Consider the following 18,513-nt stretch of genomic DNA (forward strand, 5'->3'; position numbering starts at 1 on the left):
CTGGCCATTGGGACGTTGAAAAGTTATAAATCTCCAGGAATTGATCAGATTCCGGCCGAATTAATTAAAGCAGGTGGCAAAGGGTTGCATATGAGGATCCATAAGCTTATTCAGTTGATTTGGGATAAGAAGGAATCCATAATTATTCCTATTCATAAGAAGGGGGACGAGACTGAGTGTGGTAATTACCGAGGAATTTCGCTGCTGTCAACCTCATACAAAATTCTATCCAACATTCTTTTGGCAAAATTAACCCCATATGCGAATGAAATTATTGGGGATCATCAGTGTGGGTTCAGACGAAACAGATCAACGATTGATCAGATCTTTTGCATTCGTCAGATACTAGAGAAAAAATGGGAGTTCGGTGGGACCGTACATCAGTTATTTATAGATTTCAAAAAAGCCTATGACTCTGTGAAGAGAGAAGTGCTATATAATATTCTTATTGAATTTGGTATACCAAAGAAGCTAGTGGGTCTAATAAAAATGTGCTTAAATGAAACCTGTAGCAAAATTCGAGTAGGTAAATATGTATCTGAGACATTCCTCATCAAGAACGGTCTAAAACAAGGAGATGCTTTGTCTCCCTTGCTCTTTAACTAGAATACGCCATCAGGAAGGTCCAAGATAGGCAGGAGGGTTTGCAATTGAATGGGACACATCAGCTATTGGCATATGCTGATGATGTTAATTTATTGGGGGACGATATAAATACAATAAAGAGGAACGCAGAAGTTTTCCTAGAGGCTGGTAGACAAGTGGGGCTGGAAGTAAATTCAGAAAAAACTAAGTACATGTTAGTATCTCGTCATCAGAAGACAGGCGGGCAAAATTATCTTAGGGTGGCTAATAAATCCTTTGAAAGGGTTACAAAGTTCAAATATCTGGGAACAACAATAACAAATCAAAATGACACTCGTGAGGAAGTTAGGAGGAGACTAAATTCCGGAAATGCTTGCTACTTCTTAGTTCAAAATATTTTGGCTTCCGGTCTGATTTCTAAGAACTTGAAAATTAAAGTATACAAAACAATAATCTTGCCTGTTGTTTTGTATGGGTGCGAAACATGGTCTCTCACTCAGAGGGAGGAACACAGATTGCAGGTGTTTGAGAATCGGGTGTTGAGGAGGATATTTGGGCCTAAGAGGGAAGACGATGGGGCGTGGAGAAAACTGCGTAATGACGAGCTTAAAAATCTGTACTGCTCCCCCAGTATTGTCAGGGCGATTAAGTCGAGAAGAATGAGATGGGCTGGGCATGTAGCGCGCATGGATGGGACAAGAGGTGTGCACCGGGTACTGGTTGGGAAACCTGAAGAGAAGAGACCTCTAGGGAGACCTAGACGTAGATGGGAGGATAATGTCAGGCGGGATCTATGGGAGATAGGAGTTGAAGGACACTGGATTTTGTTGGCCCAGGACAGGGTCCGGTGGAGGGCTTTGGTTAGTTCGGTGATGAACCTTTGGGTTCGGTAAGCCATCTGGTTGTTTGGGTCCACTATTTGGGAAGCCTGAGGGGAAGAGACCTCTGGGGAGACCTAGACGTAGATGGGAAGATAATGTCAGGCGGGATCTATGGGAGATAGGAGTCGAAGGAAACTGGATTTTGTTGGCCCAGGACAGGGTCCGGTGGAGGGCTTTGGTTAATTCGGTGATGAACCTTCGGGTTCGGTAAGCCATCTGGTTGGTTAGTTAGTTTATTCTTAAATATTTTCAGATTACTTGTTACAGTGTTTTTATGTTATAAACTTGTCATTAATTTTGGCTCATGACATGTTTTTGGTGGTGCTCAGATGTGTAAAGCTCTGAAGAAGTAGTGTAGTAGTCACGTTATATAAATTCTTGTGACTTGAATAGTGCCCATTTCAATCCCTTATACGAGCCAGAGAAGATTGTGTGCTGGCATGACAGCTGTGTCGTAGAGAAAGTAAGCCAAAGCATCACAGTGTAGTTGATAGGGCTGCTGATTTGCATTTGTGATGTACCAGGATATAATCTCAGCTTTAAGATAAGCTGACTAAAGTGTTGTGTGGTTTTCATCAGTCCTTTGTGACAAACGCTGGAGTTTTTAAGTGTTACCTTTGAAATATTACGTTCTTATGAAGCATAAAGTCTGCTGGGTAAGTTGCAGAAGGCAGAGTTCATTATCTTTTCTTTTTCAAAGGGCTGTGATATTATTTTATCTCTTACTGAGGAGCAGGTACAGCATCATTTTTTTATTTTCTTTATTCTCATAAAGTTACATTTTTATTCGGACCGGCGATACGGAATGCGCGCTGGTTCGAGTCTCGGGGGAGAAGAAATTTTCTCGTGAGCTTTCGACCGGTGCCAACCCAGCATCGTGAGGAAATTGGGGAGCTACAATGAGTAGCGTAATCCGGTCAGGAAAGCTAGCAATGGCTGGGGGTTCGTCGTGCTGACCACACGTCGCCCTATATCTGGTTCGATGATCGTTCAACTCTGCTTAGGCATGTGAACGCCAGCTAGTCGGCTTTGGCTCTCAGAGGGCTATTACGCCACGGATTTAATTTTTTTAATGTCTTAATATATATTTTTCTTTAAGAGCTTTAATCAGTACAGTACTGTTAAAGACAGTGGTGGTGGGGGCCAATCATTTTGCCCTGGGTGAGAATGATTAATGAGGTCCCATAAAAAAATGCATGTAAGACATTTGAGGTGATTTCATTTATTATAATTTTAATGATGTGAAAACTACCTCTCTAGAACGACTTACTTGATTCATGCAAATGGAGAAATATGTCATTGTTGATGAAGATTGATACAAGCTGCCAGCTACACAGAAACATTAAGAAAAGGGTAACTAATGTGTTCAGATAGTACACAATCCATCTTCTGTCAAGGAATGGAAGGAATTTAAAAATTTACATTTCTCTTCTTTAATTTATCAAAAACTTGCTCAGTACCTTCTTCATTGTTTTGGTCTGAGATAAAAGTACATTTATAAGACAAACTACAGCAACAGTATAAGGAGAAAAGGAATTTTATATAAGTACATGTGTGAGGCACGCAGGGCCACTACATGCACAATGCTGTTGCCGACAACACCCACTTCCTTTGCCACCACTGATTAGGAAAACGTGAACATTAATAACTGTCCCTTTCTGTGTATAATTTCCACTAGTACAAATTCTAACTGCATTAACTCAAAGTTTCATACCTTCTCTTTATAATTGTTAACATATAAACAGTTTCCCTATAAAAGCTCACATTTGAAGCACCAGTGGTATATTTATTAGGAAATTTCGTGAGTGGCTGAGCAACTGTTGGCTTCTCAGGAAGGACTCGGCTCATTGGAGTAAGTAGGTAAGTAAGTATGGTATATTAGTTATTGACATCAAGCTAATGGCTGAATATAGATTTTTGTGCTCCTTCTATAGCCAAATTATTGTCTATTATATATTTTTGAGGATTTGTTATCACACAGAGTGGGTTATTTATGGTAGAAAATTAAAAAGTACAACAGTGGAAGCCTCTAGTGGGTTGATGTTCATACCAGGCTTTATAAAAATCCAGCAGTTGATTCAAGAGTTATTATGAGGGAGAAAAATGGGCATTATACTATAAACCTTTGTTTCCCTATAAAATACAGAAAGTAGGATTGTAATTGACAATTTTAGTTTTAAGTTTATCCAAAATTTTTGGAGCCTGGATAGCTCAGTCAGTGTAGTGACTACGGGATGGATGACTGGAGTTCAGTCCCTGACGGAGGCAGAAGATTTTTCCCGTAGCCTGTGCATGCAGACCAGCCCTGGGGTCCACCCAGCTTCCTATTCAGTGGGTACCAGGGTCCTTTCCTGGGGGTAAAGCGCAGCCGGAGTTCGATGCTGACCACTCACCCTCATCTAGTGCCGAGGTCAAGAATGCGTAGGAGCTATACCTCCTCTCCCTGCAAGCATCCTACATGGCGTGTAGCAGAGCTGCTGTACTTTTTTTCCCAATTTTATATTGACTGTCAGTTGACTTTGTTTGCATCTGTACATGTTCTTCATAAATTTAATATGCTTGATGAGCACTTATGATAACTACCAGCGAACTATACTCTCGTCTCGTCTCGCTCTGTTTTGCAAGCTATAGTTCCAATCTGCAGTCAGTCAATGACTGAGAAATTCTCTGACACTTGTTCAGGATGCAAATGGAATCATGCCATAGTCATCCATGAGACTGTGAAAGGCCCCATTCTTTGATGAGAAGATGAATATTGTGATGTTCATGCCCAAAATCAAGCAATGAGTGAGAATATTTAAGGCTCATTGTACAAGGCAAAATATAGCTAATAAAAGCCCACCTTAAAGAATGAGCGAAATGAACAACAGTTTTGAAATGTGACTGTCATCATGGTGTATGCCTGTTATCTCTTGCCCATTTGTCTGGAATTGTGAAAACATATAAAGTACTTCATCTATAATGTTGTTGACGATGGTGTCTACTTAGTAATTTAAAATTTTTGGACCTTTCAATCGTCATTATACTTCCTCAGAAAAACCACTATTTTTGGGATATGGCTCATCGCCTATCCTCGGGTGTACCTACATCAGAAGGAGCTAATCTTGATATGTCGACATCTTCCAAAACATAGTGGTATTTTGTCACTTTGATGCAGGGCTATAAGTTAATTTTTCATTTCAAAAATCATTCCATGAGCCAAGGAGCCGTAAGTCTACATGTACCCTTTTACTCAAATATTACTGTTGTTGTTGATACCCTTGTACGTAAAATATATATTTGCTGTGACTGACTTCAGCATCTCAAAAATAATTGTTTCTTTCGATACATTGTTGTTTGGACATATATGAAGGCTTGTGTATTTCTATATATTTAAATACAACATAGAGAAATAATGGTATATTACAGTTCATTTAAGGAAATCTATTATTATTGTTATTATAGTAGACAATAAACAATTAGTGGCATAATTTGGTGCAACAGAAGTTTTGTTATAATGTTTGGCACCAAAAATACGTGATTCTTTTCACTTTGTTGTTAGCCACAGAAGTGAAGTTTAATATTGTTTTGTTTATATGCTTGATGATTTCCATGATTAGTATAGATTTCTTATGTTGAACTTGTTCCACTGTGATAAAATCAATTGATTATATTTACAATAATGTTCGTTTTAATTGTTAATATTGATATATCATGAACAGACACTTCATGCACTTTCCATCTGCCAAAGGAAGAATGTAAAATCTGTATGTGTTTATTCAAGAGGCAAGTTACATGGTCCTTGTCAATACCGGCTATTCCACAGCAAGGGCCTTCATAAGTCCTATTTCTGTGAACTGAAGGTGACCATAAAAGCTCCAGAAAATACTAAAAAAGGACACTCACTTCAGTAATAGGAAGTAGGAGTGAGTAAGCCTCTGTCTCTTTGTGAAAGGAGAAGAAGGATTTAACAACACAGTCTTCCTGATGCTATTTGCCTGTCAAAAGCTAGAGATAGGGCGGCTGCTGTCAAATATGAAAATAAAGTCAATTTGGCATTTGATAATCAATAACAAACAATTTTTATGGACTTCTAACTTTAATTCCACAACTGCAAAAATGGTCAGGCATACCGCTACATATGGAGTGAGGAAACGGCAGAGAGATAAATCAATAGAATGTTAAGGTATCAGCGCAATAACCCAGAAGACGGAAATCTTCATACTCATCGCCCTGATGACGGAGGCAGTATGACCTCTGAAACGTTGGTTAACATCGACCAGACTACACAGCGCAACAACCCATAAGACAGAAATCTTCATACTCATCGCCCTGATGACGGAGGCGTAGGACCTCTGAAACGTTGGTAAACATCGACCAGACTACACAGCGCAACAACCCAGAAGACAGCAATCTTCATACTCTGATGACGGAGGCAGTATGACCTCTGAAACGTTGGTTAACATCGACCAGACTACACAGCGCAACAACCCATAAGACAGAAATCTTCATACTCATCGCCCTGATGACGGAGGCGTAGGACCTCTGAAACGTTGGTAAACATCGACCAGACTACACAGCGCAACAACCCAGAAGACGGAAATCTTCATACTCACCGCTGTGAGAACCTCAAGTCTTACACAATAGAATGTTGTGTTGCTAAACATCTGCTAAGTATGTGAAACGCATCATGCAATATGATACATGTGGAGGACAAACCAAAAGTAGCTACATGGTGGTTGATTATGAAGCTAAGTAATCTTTAAAAACTGTTGACAACAAGTTTCTCTTAGCACACATATATGGACCGTTCTCAGATAGAAATGCAGAAGATAATAAACACTGCAATTGTTGATCCACACATTTATATGCAATTAATGAGAAAGGCAGGAAAGAAAATCCCTTTCAAAGTTACCGAGATGACAGAGACTTCTTCCATTTCTCAGAACTTTTTCAGAATAATATTCTGACAAAGTTATTTAATAATTTTGGGCGAAATAGATGGTGTGGAAAAGAAATGTATGTTTACGCTTCACCAAGGTTGTAGGCATGTTGTGATATAAGGACTCCCTGGTTGAAAATGTAGAGTTTGGCACTGTGTTAAAGGCATTCATCAGACAATTTAATTAGTCTGCGTGTCATAAAACCTCGCTGACCGGCCCGAACATTCCGTATTTTTATAAACTAAATGAAGTCAGTCTTCGAATGTGGCTAGATCCCGGAGATCGAAGGAAGTCTCCGAATCACACGCTCTCTCCTTTAATAGGGGAAACGCCCATGACTTTTTAAAACTGCTTGTAATAAGTAGACTCCAGTTTAAAATATGAGGACTTAGGCCTGCCATTTTAAGCCGCTAATCGATGTTCGTAAATACCCACTTTCTGTTGATCTGTTTCGAAATTCCTTTGGTCACAATTAATTTGTAAGTACATAGCAATAATATAAGAGCATAATTTCGATTGACTCGCGTGACTAAAATCAACATTTCATTTCAGATGTGACGGGTATCGCTTTGTTGTGAGTTACGAAATGTAATCAGACTCGCCTTTGTTTTCGTTTTCTCATTTTTTCTGTTTTGTTCCGTGCCTCAGATTGTTCGGTTCTACGTCTGGGGATGCCATACCTTCAAATGTGTGTGGATCCTGGAATGTTGGTGCGAGCTGGACACATTCAGCTACTGGGTCGACTGCACGTTTTATGCAGTCGTAATTGCTGGGGGAGCCTTAGGCATCACCCAGCATAAGAAGATCCCGGACCCAGTGTGCCCGACGACTTCCCCGGTAAGATCGAGTCTTGAGCCATACACGGCTCAAGAGTGCGATGACTAAGCCACGTCTTCGCCGCCGTCAGAACCTCAAATGCCACCAATAAATCTGATTTCTGGAATTGTACAATTTATCTTCGTAAATCGTGATTTTCCGGGGGGTGGCCCAGGCAAGAGTAACCCCAAAACGCACATTTTAAGGGAGCCTCGTATTCGAAATTGCATTTAAAGAGCAGTTTCACAGGCTTTTTATATTCCAATACATTTTAATTAGGACTTTCTTTACACAGAGCTGGAGGGAGGCAAGGGCACTGCCTGGAGTGTGTTATTTCTACGCAAATACGAAGGCTATTATGTTTCAGGAATAAATGCTCTTCTAGAAAGTGGGAACCTAGAAACGTATTATTGAATTGACGTACGAGAATCCTCCTTGAGAAGCTGGTGGTGGCTCAGCTGGCTTAGACGCTATCTGCAATTTATTTGATCGAAGATTCCCTCTGGGGATTGTTCTCAGCCACGTTAAAACAGACCCTGATTCTTTAAATATACATGATGTATGGAAATAGTTTTTAAGCTTTTTATAATTTAAAGTAATTACACATTGAACGATGTATTTTGCAAAGTTGTGTCAGAATTACCATTTTTGAGCTTTCCACATCATTGAATAGTCATTTCAGATAATAAGAAAGATGGCAAAAGCACTGATTGCATTAACGTAACAGAAAGTGTTTGGAAGTTTCTTTAGTGATGATTCACCATGTAACATAAGAACCAGAAAATTATTTAAACATTTCTGATATCTTTCATTGCTTTGAACGACAGTTTTACCATATATCAGATGTAAATGCGGTACTTTCAGGTTAACTGTAAAATATTTCTGTCAGTCTGGTTTTTAAATAAGACTTAATTATTAGGAAGTAAACTTGTATTTGCAGGCATCTTCAGAGAGCACAACTGTATATTCGTCCACCCAGATGTAACAACAAAGTTGGGTATTCAGAATTATTGTTACGCTCGTCCAGATCCTCATTTATCCTCTTGGGTCTTGGATAACACCGAATAGGACCTCAGTGTAATAACATTACATATTCCCATTTGCACTCGCACGATCTCATAACTTATGTGATTATATTTAAAATACTAATTAAATGGGCTGTGATACATTTAATATATTCATTGTGGGTGATATTATAATAATAAGACTGAATTTCTAGATGAATAATAAATTATTCACAGATATTGAACAAAAATATTTTAGACTGGTGAAGAAACCTAGCTTAACGCCATGACAGGTCAGGACCATATCAGTATGAGGTGCTCGCTGTTTTGTGCTGGAAATGCACAGCAGTAGAATTTTGTCTAGTATTAAAATATTTATTAAACTATTGAGGTCTCCTCTCCATTTTAGTGCACATGTTAGAGTACAAAATGGGACTAGTTGAAGCATGTGAAAGTGAGCTGGTTTCTGAGAAAGGAGTGAAAGCATTGTGTTGCAAGTTCATTGAGCAAAGACATTTTTTTTTAAATTCAAAATTGTAAAGTATTTTGGTCTTCATTTAAATGGGAAAGAGATTAAGGCTTTTTGTCTGGATAAAGTTCTTTCTTCAGTCAGGTCAGAAATTTGAAGCCGCGGAATTGTGTAAGAAAATGCCATTTTATATTGTATTCAGTCGATTATCAAATTTATACCAAGAAATTGCAGTCTTGCTGATATTGTGGTCATACTTGTAATAATATTATGTTCTTTCATGTGTTTTCTCAGAATCCATATCAAAGTCATATCGAATCACTAACTGATGTTTTGGTCATTTGAGATTTTAGACTATAGATAATTTTATAACACCATTTCTTATGACATCTTTGAGTGAAGATGCTCTTAGCAAGCTGCTGTGATATAATACTGTTTATTTCCATTGTGTTCTTGGCCACTGGCACCAAAACAAATTTGCCATTAATATATAATAGAAGCATTTGTTTTCTACATTATAAGAAGTGTGAATATTTTACCAAGTTTACTAGTATATCAGTTAACAGCTACAGCGAGTTTGGTCTTTGATTATTCTTGAGGAGCATCGAATCGCAATACAGTCACTGAAATTAGTACTAAATGATTTAATAAGAAGTCTTGATCGAAATAAGTAATTCAGAAATTTTATTGTAATGTACGGGTATTTGGACCAGTCGTTTGGGTGTTCTGCAAGAAAGTAAAAGGCATTGAGTGTCCGTTCCTATCCAAACATTGGTTGCTAGTGGTCATGTATTGTGCAATTTCTAAGTGATACTCATGTTGTATTATTATTAAGTTAATTACCTTGCGTATGTGTTATTTTCTTTGTTTCTATGTACAAAATACAGGTTGTCATTTTATATTTCTCAAGAGCAATGTCAAAGAAGTCAATAGAAACAAGAGAAAAATATATTGTATTTTTGTACAAGCATTCCAGTGCTTTTCGCCTATTTAATATTGTTTGTAACAAAATAAACTTCGTTCTGTGTTTCTTTATTTTCGTGCTCACAGTTCCTTCAACCTACCTATAAGAAATTGTGGAAGTGGCTGACTTATGACTTTACTGAAGAGACTTCATTCAGGAGGTCATATTTGATACAAAAATTGCCAATTCACATTATCATCTGCTGGTCATTGAATTTAGAAATACTTTTCCCCCTGAATCCCTCCAACAGTCGAGGGACATGTTGGTCATAACACACTTCGGAACAACATATCAATACTTGATTAGCTGCATAAAATATGTACCTATAATTTTCAGAGCAAAGAAGCAAATGTTGAAGTAGGACATCTTGCCTGTGACAATGGCAAATCTAATCTAAAGTCAGGTCCAAAGGCAAACTTCAGTTGTGAATACAAGAGCTAAATGCCAACCTGAAAATTCCAAGATCCCTAACATCAATCTTCACAGTTTACAAAAATCTGCACAGATGCTCATTAAAGTTTTATCCTTATCATTTTCATGCAGTTTTTACGTTGACATAACATCCAAATAAGTTGGAGAGATAGAGAAGACTTTTGTACTGCCACTAATTTTTCCCCAGAATTATTATAAAATGCTTAATAATCTAAAGTCTCATTTTTATATTACATAAATACCGAATTTAGTTTGTTTAAATAAATGAGGTGGCCAGAAGGCAGTTTGCATTCTAGCACAACTCACATGTCAAAGTCAATAACGAAAGTAAACTTATAAAGCAGAAAGATATTTAGAACCAGCATCTTGCACTCGTAGAGCTAAAGTTACACCACAGAAAGTTCTCGTTATGATTTTTATGTGAGTTTACGTTGATATAACAATTACAACGAATATTAAGACTCGCTGAATATTATATTACCTTATGAAACTCAAATGTTATCTACCAGCAATTATTTGAATGACCGCACATCATTAAAAAATAACACGCAGAAAAAGTTTCAGATGCTGAATATCACAGAAAGGGGAAAGAATGCTACAGGCTTCACCAATTTAATTCTCTTTATTGAAGTGTTTAAAGAAACTCATTGAAGAGTGAAGTTCTTTCAGATTTCACAGCACTTTACGAAAACTGAGGGTGAGTTAGTGACAAGGCGTCATCCATATCTTACGGAATGGTGATTCACAGTTCATGTCACTTCAGCTGTTAAACTGTTCAATTGCTGCCAACCACACAGCAATCATTTAACAAACAACTACAGAGCTAGAGCAGAACCGTAATTTATTTCTGTGACAAATATGTTCCACAGTGTTGTATGAACTGGATGTGGCAGCACAGTTCTCCTCTAGCCCTCAGTCTGTCGCTATTTTGCTTGCGCTATGCCCTGCAACTGCCTCAGCTTCGCGCTCCTTACGACTATATAGCTTTCTGTACTCTTTAGCCTCCCTCCGTGCTTCGTTTGATAGTTGCCAAGACATTTACAGGAGGCACTGACACTGTCATATTGTTCACCTGCGAAAAAGATTAAACAGATAATTTAACTTTTCGAAATACAACTTAAAGTTGTCTACAGACAAGACCAAAACTATGGCATTCAAAGGACAAGATCCCATCAGATCCAAGATAATAATAAATAACACAATCATACAAGAAATTAACACATTTAACTCTCTGGGATGTACAGTATCGTATGAAACAGAAAAAGATCTTCCATCAAAATTATCTAAATACTTACAAGTTACAGGCACCATTAATCAAATCTTTAAACCCCAAAAGAAACTAGATTTAAAATATATAAAACCTTGGCCATACCTACACTTCTTTACGGATGCGAAACCTGGATAACGAAACAACGCAACAAATCAACAATTGCAGCAGCAGAGATGAAGTTTTTTTTTAAAAAAACAGCCAAATACACCTGGAGAGATCATAAAAGAGATGACGTCATCCACAAAGAACTACAAACGGAGCCAATTGAAAAAAATCCACAGATACAGAAGGGACTGGATCCGACATGTACGAAGAATGGAGAAGGACAGATTGCCACACCAAATTTTGAAATATAAACCAATAGGAAAAAGACAAAAATTGATGCCCTTTAAAAAGATTCCTGGATGACTGAGGCCGGAACGGGTCTCAAGGCTCAACATCCTTGACCGCCAGATGATGACGATTCAATATTCACACATTCTTAATAATCATATTTAACCTAGGACAGAAAGTAAAAGAATATCAACACAACAGATTTTAAGAATGACAACTTATGGAATTCCCTGGAAAACTGTTTGACTACCACCCTAAAGGAAGAGTGGCAAAGAGATGGAAGGACCAATTTGACTAACCTTGAGACTGGAACGGGTAAAAAGGCTTGAACCCTGCAGCTACCATTACCATTCCAATAACAATTCTCAACACTACAAACTAGATCCAAATGTTTTGCTGAAGACCAGATGGTTATGCCAGATCTATTCTGCTTAACAAACTCTGATTTGGGGAAGTCCTCAGCCCATGTTTGGATTTCCAAACTGCTTGTAATGTCATGGACATTTATTACACGATTAACCATTTCAGAAGTGTCTGAAGTGTGATCCTCTCTACTGCCATAAATGCAGATTGGATTTCAGAAAATGCATACATGAAAATATACAAATTAATGTCAATACGCATGAATGGAAACCACTTTCTTCTTTGCTGCAGCGGGTAATGTTACGGGCATGGCTTTGAGTTGGACTACAGCTGCTGTCTTGCCACTTACAGTGGCCTGTATTACTTGTGGTCCCCTGCGTAAGATTCAACGCCAGCTTCCCTGCTTCTGTGGAGCAGAATAAACAGGCCACAATGTGTAGAACAAAGCACAGGAGTAATACATCACAGACGTGAAATGTTAAAGGCGAGTTCATTTGATTTACTTAAACTGAACCAATTGCCCTGTGAACTTTGCACATTAGAAAATTCCAATCTAAAAAATCTTGAATGGAAGAACTCAATTGGTATACTTTACAGGGTACTACAAATTTGGAAAACAAGATAAGAAAAAATGGAGTAGAATAGATAAATTATGACTTACATTTACTAAAAGAGAAGAAATTTATACTGACTTCTTAGTAAAATCCAAACCCAAAAAGTACTTCTGAATGGAAACATCTTACCAGCAGAACACAACCTTCTTCTGTTCATGAAGTAAGGTCAACAATCACCTCAGATATTATGCTATTGAATACCTCATATAATGTCCACCAGCTTAAAAGCCATTTCAAACTCTGTACAAATCAGCAGGTAAATTTTTCACATTGTTATGTTTCTTTGTGTCAATGAACAGTTTTGATTAAATGGTGATCAGTAGCTAAAATGCATGCAATGGTACTCAGAGGCTTCCTCCATTTCTTGAACGACCTGCTTAACCAGCTCAATGGTAGCGTCTTCCTTCAGCAGGTAATCACTGCCCAAACAAAAATGTCACAGCTTTCAACTGTTAAAACAAATTAACATTCATTTTAACCAATCTTGAATCAGTTACAACTAAATTTTTTTTAATATTATCCTTCCATTTTATCCTCACTCTAACAGTCGTGTTGAGTGTCCAGTCTGTTACGTCACCCGTCAGCACCGCAGTCTGTCCACTCTCCGCAGCCGATGCCACAAGTGTGGTGTCATCGTAATACCGTGCGCTTGCAGCAGTTGCAAAGTAGCACCACCTTGATGTTTCTTTTGGTATCAAGTGCCTGCAACAGACACTGTGCTCAGTATTAAGCAGTGAAATGCCACTGCGCGTTGCGCGTTGATATTTCTTCATGTGGCTGCCATTTTGCATATAGTGCGTTCATTATTACTAGTTACAAATTCAGAATATTTCAAGGAATGTTAACTGACTATATCATTAAACAGTTACTATCTGGAATAAAAAAGTAGGCACAACCTTACAGCAAAATACTCCACTGAAAAGTATTATCCAATTCCACCCAGTACCATCTTTACAACAAACCATCAATTTCAATATCCTTTACAAAAATGCATTGTGTAAAACATTCTGTCTTAGCGCGTGAAACAAAACATAGTCCTTCTTGTGGGATAGACCTCCTGGTACTAGTTTAATTCAAAGCTATAGAAACATACCCGTGTTAAATGTTATCTTATCTTTCTTTGGAGGCTGTGCCGAGAATTCCCGCCGCCTCTCTGTGACGATGCAGTTTCTGTAACAGAAATGTGCATCTAACTTATATAAAGTTAGATTCGATTCTTTTGTTTTACGACCTGTGACAATAGAAAGACAACACGATGACAAAGAACTCAGAAAGTATTTTTGACATTTCCTCAGCATTCAAGCATCTAAAATATCTGAGACCAATGAAAAAACTTTTAAATTCACAAAAAATGCCTGCTTGGACTGATATGACTGTAAAATAAGTTTGAGCATTCTAAGAAGTCCTATAATCTCATCAGAATATAAATGTAAGGGAAGTGGGAGAATTAACAAATCACAGAGATAGTGTGTCTTAGCAAAGCACCTTATACTCAAATATTTGTTCCAAAAAAGTCCTCAATTTTCTGTATCTTAATGAAATAGATGAATGCTAATTATATTCATTATCATGTACACTGTAACATGACACTGACCTGTGGTAGACGTTTGCACCTCTTCCTGGTGGGCACCTGTGCCAATTCAACTGCAAGGCTCTGAGTGGCAGCGAGTGTTGCCTCTTCTATAGCCTGCCGAGTGCCTGAAGCTGACAGTGACTGGAGAGGTGACAATCGTTCTGCGGCTGCACAATGTCATGGCGATTGTTGAGGAGTGCATTTTGTCAAACTTGCTAACCTCATGGGGGTTAGCCCCGTTCTGCAGGAGCACCTCCACACCGCCCAATGCAGTGGGGCCATGCGCAGCTGTAACAAAATTCATGAGCTTACAAAATTAAAATAAACCAATAACATGTTCTTTACACATAGTGCTGTCTGTTTATCTCCCAGATCACTTGACAATTTCAGATGAAATGTTGTATGAAAAGTATTCTCCAAAATTTAAACACGTTTCATGAATCCAGACATTACGCTGCTCGTTTAATTCATAACCTCAATTCTGTTTGGCAGAAATGTTGATATTTTATCTAATACTTTCCTAAACCATGCTGTCGTCCACATGCCATTCAAATATTCCAAGGATGTAAAACTATTTACAACTTTAAACTGATACTGTTCTCTAAATTTCACACAGTTTACTTTCTTTAGATTATGTCTTTCAGCATCCGAGTTTATGCATTATTCATCTGTCCCTAACTCTTGTGATCACCAGACAGTCGTCATTAGTATCACAGGGAGGTACTCTAAAAGACTGGATGCCATCCTTTATCCACCGACTTCCTAATAAAAGATGTCCTTTGTGCATGCAAGCTGAGGATGTGTCATGCCAAAGTGACAAAGGACCCCCTTAATCCTTATTAGGCATAAAACATAACTTACGTATGGACAAGGTAGCAGTTGATCCTAGTAGCATACTATTAAATAGTTAACCCTGAGCTGCAACGTGGAGTGGCGTGCGTTCAACTTTTGTTCTAGCATCACGTGATATACCAGCTCGTAGGAGTACCTCAGCTGTAGTGGCATGACCATACTGAGCTGCCAGGTGAAGTGGACTCGTTCCCAGCTGTCAGCAAAAACCGTTACTTACTACCTCAGAAGGTCTTAATCTACGTTACTTAATCCTTAATCTACGCTGCTCTCAAAATGGTCCTCATTTGTCTTTGTTGCTGTCATTCTCCATTTCACTTTCCTCTTGGGGACCACATATTTGAAATTTAAATCGACAGAATAAATTTAACATTTAGATAGACAGGAACATTAAATATTCAATGAAGGGAGGCTTAGAATACTAAGACTCAGAAATTTTCTATAGAAAAATCATCACTTTTTTAAAACATATTTCACTAAATACTTCCAAATTTAAAACTGATGCTAGCTGAATATAAACACAAAAATTCTAAACAAATCAAGTATTTTTTGCATGTAAGTGATATCCTTCAAAAGACATATTTTTATTATCCACACCTGATTCTGATTCCACAAGCCACAGAAATTCCCTTCCTATTATGGAGCCTCTATGACCAGTACCATGTTCACAAGATCCAATCAATACAAATGGAAAATATATGATACTTGGTAACTGAACCTCATCATGTAACATCAACTGGGGATTTTACTTTATTACATATATAAACTCAACCTACAATTTCTGAAAGTATGGCCACAAATTTATAACATAAGTGGAGAGTTCAAACTTTCTTTTTCTTCTACACTGAGACTGACAACATGTCCACTATGTGGTTACGATGTAGACTTTGTGAGGAAAAGCAAAAGCTGTGTCTCTCAAGAATTTGTTCCAACTGCATTACACGTTCCTTAAATGTGCCATGCATCAGGAGAACTCTTGAATAATGTCTCTCTACTAAATTTGACTTCAAGCCATTCTGTTTTGAATAACAACAAATTGTGCTCCTTTGCTCATGAGAAGTCGTACATGCTCTGTGTCACCTTCCTTGGCACTCAGAAGCAGCTTCCTGAAAGAGTTCAACCAATGATAATGCAGGAGCACATGGGTGCACTGTTGTGATACTGCCGGGGACATCCATGTTGCGAGCTGCCATACACTTGCTGCTGTAAGTCTGCATAAGCAACATGACCAATCACAACTGCTTTTAACACAAGGCATTTAGTATAAGGTTCATAAAACAGCTATGCCCATTGGCGAGTTGAAAAATGTGTAAACAATTTTGGCTGGAAAGCCTGAAACTTGGAACAGATGGAGGACAACTTCAACAAAAAAATAAAGAGCTGACATTAGAACAACAAAATGTTTTTTTCCTGGTGGGAGATTTTGAAGAAAACTTCTCTTCCAAAGATATACTTTGATACATTTATACTTTACAGACATTATTTCAACTTTATTATGTAATTCCCAGATAATAATTAATGAAAATATGTGCTTCTATTAATATGGTAAATATAATATTTGATTCCAGTGACAAAGAACTTTCAATTAATGAAATTTAGTATGCAGATAATTCATAAACAAATTTTTAATCTTGTGTGAAACTTCTTGTTGCCTGTATCATAATATAAATATGCAAGTATTACATTTATTACCAGGAGGTTGCTTCTGACAAATTGGAGGCAGTGAAGTGAAGTTGTAGAAATTGTGCACACTCATATGTTTAATGTGTAATTTCTGCTAACCTCTTTATAAAAGTGAATCTGTATACCAGGAGACCGTCACCTCTGTTTTATAATTGTTCTCTGTAAATACCTTTGTGCTATGAGTCATGATCTGACCACAGCACAAACTGCGTTCATGTTTTTTGCATTCTGCATTCTGCATTCTGCTGCTGTGTAATGTATTGCTTTACCAACATTTCAGAAGTACTTGCAGCCTCAATTATCACTGGGATTAATTATAAAGTAACCTGCGGATTCTGCTACCATGGAGTTAGTTTGTCAAGTGTTTGTAGGCCTTATAATCTCCATTCCACTGTCTCGCGAGCGTTTTTAGGTTAGGTCAGCCGAGATTTGTAATTTATTTTTACAGTTCACGTGTAAACAAGAGCCACACATTATTCTATCACTTGTTCAAAATTATTTTATGCCTAGGATCACTGGTCCTATGATCTGATATGTTTCATTATAAATATAAGTAAAATAAACTTTCGGCAGAACTTAATTTCTTAAAAAAGTATCACGACAACAACACAACTCAAATAACTTACATGGTCATGTAAACTGCTACCGTGCATTAAAGTAGTTCTGTGTGTATTTTAAACATTTGCTTACCATGTTAACACGTCTGAATACAAACCACTTTTGACTTTTGATTTCATTTCTATTTATATTCTTTTTCATTTTGAGTGAATTTAATGTATATAAAATGTTCGTGTGTTACTGATTTTTGATTAAATTTTTAAAACATCCAGTATAAATTTTATTTGACATTGACATTTATTAGTTTTCTGATACGAGTTTTGAATGTTGGACATAATTTTCTGGTAGTATGTCCACTTCTAAATATGTTTACATAAGTTTTAACATCTCGACATTTTCTACATTCCTTTAAATTATATTATTACCACCATCTTTCCTAACCCCTAGTTTATGTTATATTTGCCCCCACATTTTATTACTGACCTTCCTGATTTATCTTTAGACATCCTTAAATATTACCCGATCTTTGCAGTTTGTCAAATTCGTGATTTGCTGTTATCCTCCCAATTCTTATTTAGGGCTCAAAACTTATGAATGTTTTGTCTACTAACACCTCCCTCCAACTTACAGTTTCCTCACATTGCGGTATGAGGCTCTAGCCTTTACATTGTTACACATAGGACACTTCCTGTGTTCCATATTCCCCCCCGACATCCTCAAACTTCCAGAAGACCATTTTCCATCATTTGCATGTCTTCTAGCCCCCTGAGTACATGCTTGTATGTATACTTTCTTTTCCCCAACTACTCTGCAATTCATTACAAAATACCAGTGACCTGTTCTCTTTCTTACTAGCTCCCACTTTCTGTCTCTCAATAAGCACACACATTTTGTTTACACAAAACATTACTTAAAATGTAATGTGGCCCGGCCATGGCAAATGCGATTGATTTACAAGATGAAATTCTTATATCCACACACTGAGAAACTATTGACCTTATTATTTGGGAATAAGGGATTTGAACCCCCCATACTACACGACTGTGGGCCAAGCATTGACTCTGGTGTTTAATAATTTAGTGGCACGCTACTCTGACACATGGACGGTTGGAGCAAACTTATTTCATAACACATGGCTGATGAAGGTTACAGTGTTTCAAAAACCAATGCTACTCCCCATCTTAGATTTATAGGATA

At 37.6% G+C, this 18,513-nt stretch overlaps 1 protein-coding gene and 1 long non-coding RNA gene across 18 annotated transcripts in view; one reads left to right on the top strand and one right to left on the bottom strand.

Moving 5' to 3' along the window:
* Positions 1–18,513, top strand: part of LOC147870877 (uncharacterized) — a 321,359-nt gene that overhangs the window by 271,869 nt on the left and 30,977 nt on the right. The window lies entirely within an intron of this gene.
* On the bottom strand, positions 10,677–18,306 carry LOC110832510 (GA-binding protein subunit beta-2). 16 transcript variants are annotated; one of them, XM_087341755.1, is made up of 6 exons: positions 17,449–17,692; positions 16,156–16,286; positions 15,088–15,271; positions 14,248–14,514; positions 13,747–13,823; positions 10,677–13,355 (listed from the first exon to the last, which is right to left on the bottom strand). In XM_087341755.1, the coding sequence occupies exons 1-3, from the start codon at positions 17,515–17,517 to the stop codon at positions 15,112–15,114; spliced, it is 360 nt and encodes a 119-aa protein (XP_087197881.1). In that variant the 5' UTR covers positions 17,518–17,692; the 3' UTR covers positions 10,677–13,355; positions 13,747–13,823; positions 14,248–14,514; positions 15,088–15,111. The 16 variants fall into 16 exon arrangements, 14 of the variants coding, with proteins under 14 accessions (XP_087197881.1, XP_087197882.1, XP_087197887.1 ...); XM_087341756.1 differs by having other exon boundaries at positions 10,677–11,145; positions 12,855–13,823; XM_087341761.1 differs by lacking the exon at positions 17,449–17,692 and adding an exon at positions 17,800–18,306 and having other exon boundaries at positions 10,677–13,823; positions 16,142–16,286.

The sequence above is a fragment of the Zootermopsis nevadensis genome, unplaced genomic scaffold (genome assembly GCF_977971745.1).
Source record: "Zootermopsis nevadensis isolate Lab colony 2312 unplaced genomic scaffold, Znev_1.0 Znev_ptg000085l, whole genome shotgun sequence".
NCBI classification, from domain to species: Eukaryota; Metazoa; Arthropoda; class Insecta; order Blattodea; family Termopsidae; genus Zootermopsis; species Zootermopsis nevadensis.